The 9987-nt window shown below is 37.9% G+C and overlaps 2 protein-coding genes across 2 annotated transcripts; both read left to right on the forward strand.

Moving 5' to 3' along the window:
• Nucleotides 1-365: 365 nt before the first annotated feature.
• Nucleotides 366-2331, forward strand: hmx1 (H6 family homeobox 1). The gene is made up of 2 exons (XM_051118156.1): nucleotides 366-932; nucleotides 1494-2331. The coding sequence occupies exons 1-2, from the start codon at nucleotides 662-664 to the stop codon at nucleotides 2084-2086; spliced, it is 864 nt and encodes a 287-aa protein (XP_050974113.1). The 5' UTR covers nucleotides 366-661; the 3' UTR covers nucleotides 2087-2331.
• Nucleotides 2332-3803: 1472 nt separating this feature from the next.
• hmx4 (H6 family homeobox 4) lies at nucleotides 3804-5348 on the forward strand. Its single transcript, XM_051116884.1, has 2 exons — nucleotides 3804-4117; nucleotides 4219-5348. The coding sequence occupies exons 1-2, from the start codon at nucleotides 3919-3921 to the stop codon at nucleotides 4728-4730; spliced, it is 711 nt and encodes a 236-aa protein (XP_050972841.1). The 5' UTR covers nucleotides 3804-3918; the 3' UTR covers nucleotides 4731-5348.
• Nucleotides 5349-9987: the final 4639 nt, after the last annotated feature.

Here is a 9987-nt window from a genome sequence, read left to right on the forward strand (position 1 = left end):
ACTTATAGCCTACTTCTAATAAGATCTATACATCTTAGTGTTTTACAGATCCTGATAAGTTCATAAAAATCCAGAATGTTTTAGTCGTGGTATAAACATATTATTTGACATATTTTAATGCATTAGGCAAACACCACATATCCTGGGATGTCCCGAAGAAGGCTGTCTCATTGCCAAACAGTGGCGTTTGCTGTAACGTCGTTGTGATGTAGCGACCGATCCGACCAATAGACGGTGCAGCATTCTATTCTACGAGATCCCCAGCTGACGCGATGCGCTGAGCCACTATCTGTATTTTGATTTGCTCCCTAATTGACCCAAATAAAGCCCTCTGTGACAGGGCTTCCACCGACCCTGAGGCACGATCAAAAGCGTAGTCGAATTGGAGCCGGTAATACCCTTTCACGAGTAATCCCATTTGCTATTGTGGTCGTCCAATAGCAAAATGCCCTCCGCTTGTTAAGCATTTTACTTGACTTGGATTTTGCTTTACTACAGCCCCGCTTCTCTCTGGACTGACGCCGTGGATGCAAGAAGGATTTCATCCAGCTGAAGCGATGGTTGGGCGGGGATATCCAGAGAGAAAGGATTCGTTACTTTTTGCTTAGAAGTATTCGTGAGTCACCCGGCTGTTGCTGTAACTGGTATATTTGTACGAGCAATGCATGACAAAAGCCAACAACAGCATACTTCCACCACATTCAGGGGCTCGTCGTTTTTTATCGAGAATTTACTTGGCTCTTGTAGGACAGAAAAGTCCGCCCGTCCTTTAAAGGATAACGATGGCATGGAGCAAGAGATGGTTTTTAAGGGCGGCACTAAAGCGCATAGCAAAGCAATGTGCAGTCAAGCATCCAGCACAGGCTTCAAGACAGAGATGTGTCGGAGCACACAATCACCTCTGGAGTGGTATGGACGGGAAACCGCAGAGAGTAAGTTGCGGGACACACAGACTTGTTTATTGTTCAAAACTTCTCATAATTATTTTAAAAATCGCAAGTGGAAAAATATAGAGATTTATTTTCATAGTGATCTGAACCGTGATATCTACATTAAAGACTTAATTTAAATGAGAACGCAAGCTCCAATGGACTGTGTTTTATCTTGATGAAACAGGCAGACTTACTCATTATTAGTTCCCAAGTGAATAATTATTTTCCGTGTTAGTGTACAGCATCAGTTATGCTACTGACAGGACCACATTAGTTTTAAGCCTAATTACATAAAACCAACAAAAGCAACTCGACTAGCCGAGTCGCACCGAAAGACTTCCCAAACTCGTTAAAGGCTTAAGAGTGCAATTGGTTTGTCTGATTCGTTCGCTCTGTAAAGCTGTGAAAGCTTAGTTGGCCGCGTAAACACAATATTGCACATATGGGAACGGGCCTAGATTTAGAGCAGGTTTTTGATATCACTTTGGCAACATCCGTCTGATCAATTACAATAAACATGCATTTCTCAAACACTTACACGTTCAATCATCACTTTATCAGGTCCAAAAGAAGAAACCCACCATTCCAGTGAACACAGCCGCAGCGACAGGGACACCCCTGTGGCCTCTGAGCGTCTTGATGGAGCAGTGGACCGAAAAACGAGCGAGTGTGTGGCTGACGACGGTGAGGACACTCGACAGCTTTTCGACGAGCGCTCTGGTCCCGACACTTCCGAGCCAGGTTCGGGCCGGAAGAAAAAGACCCGAACTGTGTTCAGCAGAAGCCAAGTCTTCCAGTTAGAATCAACTTTCGACATGAAGAGATACCTTAGCAGCTCTGAGCGCGCTGGTTTAGCGGCGTCCCTGCACCTGACCGAGACACAGGTGAAAATCTGGTTCCAGAACCGCAGGAACAAATGGAAAAGACAACTGGCCGCGGATTTAGAGGCTGTTAATTTTAGCCACAGCTCCCAACGGATTGTACGGGTGCCCATCTTGTACCACGACAAAACGACACCCATGTCAACTCTCAGTTTTAACGTGTCTCAAGTCTCGCCACCAATCATGGGCTTCTCAAATTCAGTGAACTATCCATTAACGTCCTTTGCTCATTCAATGAATTTAATGACATCGCAAATGACAGGCCTTGTCTGATCTATTGTCTGATGTATATTGGCAATAGTGGCCCAATGACAATAGTGATTCTGAATGGTGCAATAACTGATATATAGGCCTACATATCCTGCTGGAAACTGCAGTACTGATGTCTCCTGTATCCAAAGAAAAGAAAACACCCATCACAAGATCACAAGAGAAAGGACAAGTTTGTGTTAAATGTCACTGTTACCTGTCTATAATATATAGTCTTCTGTGCATGGGGGCCCTCATCTGTATGTAAATATAAGGGCAACACTTGCTTTGTGCAAATATATTTTTATTCAGAACCACCGATTTGTAAGTTTTGTCACTTTTTCACATTATAAATTTAAATAAACGAATCACGTTAAAGCAAGTATGATTTTCTGTAAATGGGTTCTACTTCTATAGGAGAATGTGCTTCAAAGACGTCAAGATTTTACTAGACAGCGGAAAACCAATCATTAGTGTACATGTATCATGCACAATATATTTCCAGTCTAAATTATCTCAGTTGCTTTAAGTATTTTCTAAATAACATAATAAAACACTAAATTAAAAAATGTTACATTTTCTCAGCAGTAAATCAGTGCAGCACTATTCACAAACAAAAAGTTGTGGTTTAAGAAGGCCATCTGTTCAGCAGTCCGTGATAGAACTCAACAAACGACGCGATAATAAATTCAAACACTGTTGAATTGGATATGTACAGTTTACACAAAAAATAACCTAATTTAAACCAAGCTTACATATCAAATGTATAGGCTACATATATAGAGATTCACAAATAAACCCAATGAAAAGCTATTCATCTACAAAGTAGGCCCGCGACTACCGGCAATATCCACTTGCCTATTTGACATCAGAGTAATGATACGAAAATTTAGCAATTTTAGGACACCATTATTATTATATTTTATTATATTTGCATTATTGCAAAATTATTTAGTTTAATGATTCATTCAGATCTATTTCAGGGTCCATTTGCAAATCCTGCATGAGAATATGCGTTGGTGACGGACTAAAGGTTCAGTTAAATAATATTTATTACAACATTATCGTCCATGTGCTTTCAGTGTTCAATAATTAGTTAAATTATTAAATGCCCCAGAAATAACGACTAACTAGAAAATCATTACTGGAAAAGAAAAAAGGTCATTGTTTATTTTTGTAATTGTACAGCAAATACTGTTTAAACAAGTTATACAGGCCGTTTCTGCCACTAATACGGAATTGGTACAAAATAAAAACAATTACTGAAATACTAAATGCATAAATAACCAGAGTAGGCCTACACATTTTTAACACTTGGAATTGGAATTATCTCACACACATAAGAAGTCTGAGAATCATTAATTTGACGATAAAGTTGCTATAATTAACTTAGGCTAATTGGGATCTGAAAGTTCATCTGGAAAAAAAGTCATAGCCTAAGCTACATTGACCTCTCTTTGTTCTCGAATTGACACCCCACAAGCGTCATCAAACGAGCTGGAAAACGCCTCAATATAGGCCTCTTGCTGAAAGCTGAAATCTCTTTCCTTTTCTTAAGAGCTCTCATTAAAAATAGTAAGCAGTGCCGTTCATATATTGAAGTATGTATGCCAGATGTCTGGATAGGTCTGAGCTTCAGCTCCCACCCTCCTCTGCCATTGGCCGCCGCGCTGTCTGATTCTCGTGACCAATAAACGGTGGAGAATAGTGTTCTTCCGGTCAGTGGACTAACAGCCTAGGCAAACGCAGCAGCACTGCACGTCGTGGAGCGATGGTGCTCGGAGAATCGAGACGTTAGTTTTTGAAACGGCAAAAAGAAGACAAGGACAACGAGGACCCCGCATATAACGGAGAATATGAGCAAGGAGGACGCGTCATGTCGACCCGCTTCTTTGAAGTTCACCATTGACAACATCCTCAACTCCAAATCGAGTAGCAGAAACTTTGACAGCTGTCATTCAAAGACATCGCTTGTAGTGTGTCGGGATGGCTGTCTCCATCATCCCGGGGAGAGCGAGGATCCATGCAAAGACGATGCAAGATTGCACACCATTGGTAAGATATTGTTTTTAGTTTTGGCACAAATCTGCTAGGATGCATTGTTAGTTGCACTGTAATTTGTGAGCGAATATCAATAGCATTTGACTGGCTTTCAGATAAAGTCAACAGAGAGGGAGATGGAACTGTGGACGCACTCAAAACCATCGACGTGCGCAGCGAGAGCGCGGACAGCTGCGATGATGGGCAACAAAAGAACAACGGCAAGAAGAATAAACTAATGACGAAAAAGAAAACGCGCACAATATTTTCGAAAAGACAGATCTTCCAACTGGAATCTACGTTTGACATGAAACGCTATCTGAGCAGCGCGGAGCGCGCGTGCCTAGCGAACTCTTTGCAGCTCACCGAGACTCAAGTCAAAATCTGGTTTCAGAATCGACGGAATAAATTAAAAAGACAACTGTCTACTGAACTGGAGGGACCGACTAGCGATTTCAGTGATATTGGAAAGACGGTACCGCTGCCAGCTTTATATAAAGAGAATAATCTGCTCGGAAGGTGCATGCTTCCAATGCCTCTACCAGTCGTGTATCCTGGAGGTAGCGCGCCTTACTTTTATTTCTCAAATGCCAGCAAGTATTTCAGCCTGTTTGATGGAGATATATGACTTAGAAAAGACCCTCGCAAAGGGGACACAGTAGCTCTTATAACAAAAAACGACAACACGGCCCAACTCAAATTTTGATAACAAGCATTATCGGCCTTTTTGTGTGTTTTGCTGAGAACATTGTTCAGCTACCGGTCAGTAAATTAGCTGGCTTGTATTTCTATGCAAAAGCCTATTTTATTTATTGTATGCTGTACAAAATTTTATATTAATAATAACACCTAGCATATTACACCCCGATTTCAATGCATCAGACAAGAGTCAATAGCCATACTGGCAGAAATGCCAGTGCCAGTCACCCTGTCCTCACATGGCAGGAACTTATAACACAAATGTTTTACTGTTTACATTATCGTTATTATTATTATTATTATTATTATTATTATTATTATTACATCTCGCCAAAGATAGATTATTGATGCATGCATTTGTATTTTAAATGGCCCTCTAATTTCAAAATGAGCAATTAAAAACGTATTTAAGTGAATGTATTGGTTATTTTACATTTAACGCATGTTTGTATGTTTATTCCTTTTAGATTTTTATGGTTTTCAGCATAACCTGGCCAATTAAGTAGGCTATACTACCAGTATTTACATCTTTTATCCAGTGTCATTAAATCTTCTGTTTTACACTTGCTTCAAAAGTAAACTTTTGTGTCCTGGCTTTTTTGTATTAGTAACTTGTTGGGTTTTATTAATTTAAGGACATAGTGTTTTGATACGCTATCAGTTTTAAATGCAAATGCAAACTAGGTCAGACTCACGGGTGTTTATTAAACACGTGAGTCTAATTAAAAATGTGAGTCGCTTGTTCTAAAGGAATTATCTATGACAAACCAACAAAATCTCACCGGAAAAGAAAGTAAATTCCGATAACCAAGCCTATTATACTCGGACTAAGTCTCAGGGTTACAGACCCCAACGGGCGGCTTATTCCACCTGAGGATATATATCCTCTAACTGTGTAAAAAAGTAAAACAAGTTCGGACATGTATTGCCTAACTAAAGAATCAATAAACGTTCGTGCAAACAGGCAATACAAAGCTCTATAAACGTGCATTTTTTTACATGTAGTCTTATAGTACTTTATTATAAATCAGCTTTACTCAGTGTTCATTGATAAATTGTAAAGAAGAATAGCCGAGATTAATTTACGTGGTTAAGAAAGCTCAACAGCACTACATTAATAATAATAATAATGATTATAATAATAAAATAAAAAGTGGCCTGTACAATCTAAATAATTTGCGCAAACGCGAGTGTAGTGAGTGAATAGTTTAAACAGTGATGTTAGGCCTATACTCTGAAAAGAACATAATTTTGTCAATACGACTGTTATAAATTCTTATTTCTAGTGAGGTCATGTTAGGCCAAGGTACAGTTTCCACTAAAAGAATGAAACTTAAGAAGGTGTCTGTTGTCATTTGGGTCTTGCTCTTCAGCTCTGTGATCCACAGATTCTTGACCTAATTTAATTTTTTCACCCGCTGAGTTGAAAACGTGGCAAACGATATCTTGCTATTCACTTTCTCTCTTTCGCAGTAGTAAACAACTAATAACCCCTAAGTAATTAAATAAGTAAGATAAGTAATTATTATACGCTTTAAAAAACTTGATACTTCTTTCTGAAATGAAATAGAGTTCACTGACGCCGTTTGCTCCAGGAGAACGAAGAGAGATTACCTTAAGGTTAAGTGTTTAATTTTCTTAGCTAGATAACAGCAAAATTAGTTGTTTGTAAACAAGGTAGAACGCTGTTGGATAATCTACTTTTACGTGGATAAACCATTGCAGATTTCGGTTTACATTTGAGTCTACTCTCGAAAGCAGCGATTAACAAAACTATTCAGTCATATAATAATATTAAATGTTAATATTGAGATGTAATTTCAAAAATTAATTACAAAAAAAAATAAAAAAATAAATAAAAAATAAATGATAAACAACAAATTCAAATGGATTTTAATATTAAACATGTAAGAAAAAAAAATAAGCAAAAATAAATTGACTGTTGCTTTATTTATAGTCTAGGCCAGACAGGTACAGGCCAATACAGGTTCTCTAACAACATGAGCATTTTTAAACCTGGCACAGATCTTGGATCTGATTAAAACAAAACAAAACAAAACAAACAAAAAAAAAGAAAAAAAAAGTTTTTCAATGGTTTTCTTTCACTGAAACACTTCTAAACCCTATGAAACAGAACTTTTACAAAAGAAATGCAGTACTGAAAAACAACTAATTCAAGTAATTTTCCAAAAAAAGTTAATACTCAAATGCTACTTCACATACTTAAACCTATTAACCTAAATTAATATAAGTGACATTACTGTAAATGTGGATTTCAATTAAATAGAATGAATATTGAGTAATTTGTCATGGATTTTAACCTGTGGAAAATATAGTTACTGGAGGCTCAATACCATTTACCATCTGAATATATTTTTGGAGACTATAAATATTTTAAAAACAACTGTAATACAAGTAGACACAACTTTGGAAGTGTTTGACAACTTGCCTGGTAATGTGACATAATATTTCTTTTACACTATGCAACCATTTCACACACCTGGGAAAGCGCTTAATACTTCAATCTTAATATAGTTCTTAATATCTCAAGCATTAATGGGTTGAATGCTTTGTATCAATGAGGTAACCACATAATCAAAATGCGGTTTTGAATATGGCTGTAAATGGAAAAATTCATACTGGTTGAAAACTGATTAGAGTATTTTACTTTTATTGATGCATTAGACATAGAGAACTTTTAAATCTAAAAATGTAAAAGTTAGTATTTCCACAATAAATAAATAGAGTCAAAACTTAAACTCAAAAATGAAACTTTCTCCATGCAAGGTTCTGAAGTAATTATACACTTGGGGCCTTTAGAACCGAAGTACTAAAGTACAGTGATGCTGTCCACCTCACTCAAACCATTTTTTTTCAACCAAGGAGGGACTTCGATTTGGTTCTGAGGTGACAAGCTAATCACTGCAATTTCAGTATTGGATACCTAACTCCATCCATCTATTACTACAATACTGCCCATTAACGCATGTGATCTGTTAATGGTCTAGAGTCTGTGTATATGTGTTAGTGGGAGGAGGGAGAGCAGACTTCCTGTCTCTGTGAGAGAGAGTGATGTCTCAATACAGGGAGAACACCTTCTGTCGTCCTGCACTTTGCTCCAAAACCACAAGGTTCAAATGACCTTCCACCCCTCCACTTTATATCCCTGCCCTCTCTGGTCCCATGGCCAAAAGGAGGAGAAAAATCCATTAAAACCAAGGCCTGATCAAAGAGGCCACAACACAAACATGCCATATGTACAGGTTTAAGGGTATCAATGACTACAGCGGGTTATGGATGTCTCTGTACTACAGTATTGATTGATGGCACCTTTAACTGTAGAATAAACGATGGTTTTGAGTTTCATGAGTCACATGATATTTTTACACGAAATGGATATATTACAAACACTTATATACTATATATACGTATATGGCCTTTTGATTTTGAAATCTATTAGTTCCCTCAAAACTCAGGACAATTTCCAAAACTTTAAGGGTTAAATTTATTCTCTAAGCCAATATACAAATGTTACACAAAACAGCATTCTAAAAAGACACAATCTGAAAGAAACTGAGGCTAATATACTATATTCAAGTTCTGGTCTTATGTTCAAGTATGCAGTTAATGCCTCCAAACCATTAAAACTTAAGCTGAACCATCCAGGTACACCTATGAGCATTTATGTGTGTGCGCATAGGTGCAAATGTGTCAGTGTCTGTATAAAGGTGTGTGTGTGTGTGCGTTAGTGAGTGTGTCGGGTGTTTGGGTCCTCGAGATAGCATCTCCTAAAGTGGCCTCCTGTCGGCCGCCAGAGACTCTCACATTTCCGAGTGCTCTGATGCTTGCGCTTGACAACAGCAGTCCACAAGGCACCTGAGCTCTGGAAGCAGACATGCTGTCTGCATGATTGACAGCTGATACAGGAAGAGGTGTGGCTGACCATTTAGAAGCGATTATGTAGTCACTTGCTAAATCGAACCAAAATGAACTTTGAAATGTCATATATCAATGATTTTCATCTTAAAAAAACAGCTGATGTAAATATATATATATATATATATATATAGAAAGATAGATAGATAGATAGATAGATAGAGAGATAAAATAATAAGGAATATTTGAACATATATAAAATGGTAAGTTCTAGGCTGAACATACCATTCTCCATTCCATATCATAGTCTATTACTCACTGAGGTGGACTGAGAATCAACTCTTTCTGCATACCTCATATATCCATTCACATACTTGCATGCAAGCATACAAAAAACAACTTAAAAGTGTACAGTAGTGTGGACAGCAGTTCTGTTATGAAGTTCTATTGTCCACATTGTTTTGCACAGTTCTGGGTCAAGTAGTATCAGTTGGGGGTAGTGGTTGTGTCTTTGTACATCTGTCTTCATTGTCCCACTTTTTTGTGTGCGTGTGTGTGTACGTACCGTTCTGCTTGACTAGGAAGTGGCCTGTGTTTCTGGGGGTCCTCCAAGTACTTTGACCTCAAGACCTTTCTCAGCTCTCTAACAGAGGTCGTTGTCACGGGCAACTGGAAGGAAAGCACCAAAAAAAGTAGAAGATTTGAAGGAAAGCACCATAAATGCTGTAGCCATTTATTTTGCAGAGCTGATCTTGATCACACGGTGGGTTAATTTTGCTTTAACGTTGTTACAAATTAAATTTCATATTTTCCTCTACAATACATATGCATATTGCAGCATCAGACATCTATTTGCTTCCACAAGTGCATGTTTTGTTTTACTTATTCTAAGACTGTGTACAATCGTCACCAAGAGAGAACAATCAAATGCTCTCTTTAACATTATCATTAACTGAGTTTGAAGCTTATATAAGCACACACTCCGTCATATTTGACGTTCAAGGGGTTCACAGCAATGGGTTTAAATTTTTGATTAATTATAACAAAAATAGATGTCAAAGCAAATTGGAGACAATTTGATTTGAAGAAGATGAAAAAGGGTTGACAGACTTTGTTGGACAGAGTGTGTGCAGGAGTTTGGGGTCCACAGAGAGTAGAGGCTGTGTCTCTGGCCTGAGGGTAAGACCACTTACTACAGAGTCAAAGGGCCCCTAATATGATGCTGGGGGAGGATAAGACAATAAGATAAATATAACATCAGAACAGAACAAAACATAGAGATGTAGTTGAGAAGAACACATTATAACATA

This window comes from Labeo rohita, chromosome 1 (genome assembly GCF_022985175.1).
Source record: "Labeo rohita strain BAU-BD-2019 chromosome 1, IGBB_LRoh.1.0, whole genome shotgun sequence".
Taxonomy (NCBI): Eukaryota; Metazoa; Chordata; class Actinopteri; order Cypriniformes; family Cyprinidae; genus Labeo; species Labeo rohita.

What these genes read in the sequence shown, in the direction of transcription:
- hmx1 (XM_051118156.1), top strand. Translation starts at nt 662, where the DNA reads ATGCATGACAAAAGCCAACAACAGCATACTTCCACCACATTCAGGGGC. An exon ending in TGGACGGGAAACCGCAGAGA is followed by an intron (nt 933 to 1,493) that starts GTAAGTTGCGGG and finishes TCACTTTATCAG; the next exon opens with GTCCAAAAGAAGAAACCCAC.
- hmx4 (XM_051116884.1), top strand. Translation starts at nt 3,919, where the DNA reads ATGAGCAAGGAGGACGCGTCATGTCGACCCGCTTCTTTGAAGTTCACC. An exon ending in TGCAAGATTGCACACCATTG is followed by an intron (nt 4,118 to 4,218) that starts GTAAGATATTGT and finishes ACTGGCTTTCAG; the next exon opens with ATAAAGTCAACAGAGAGGGA.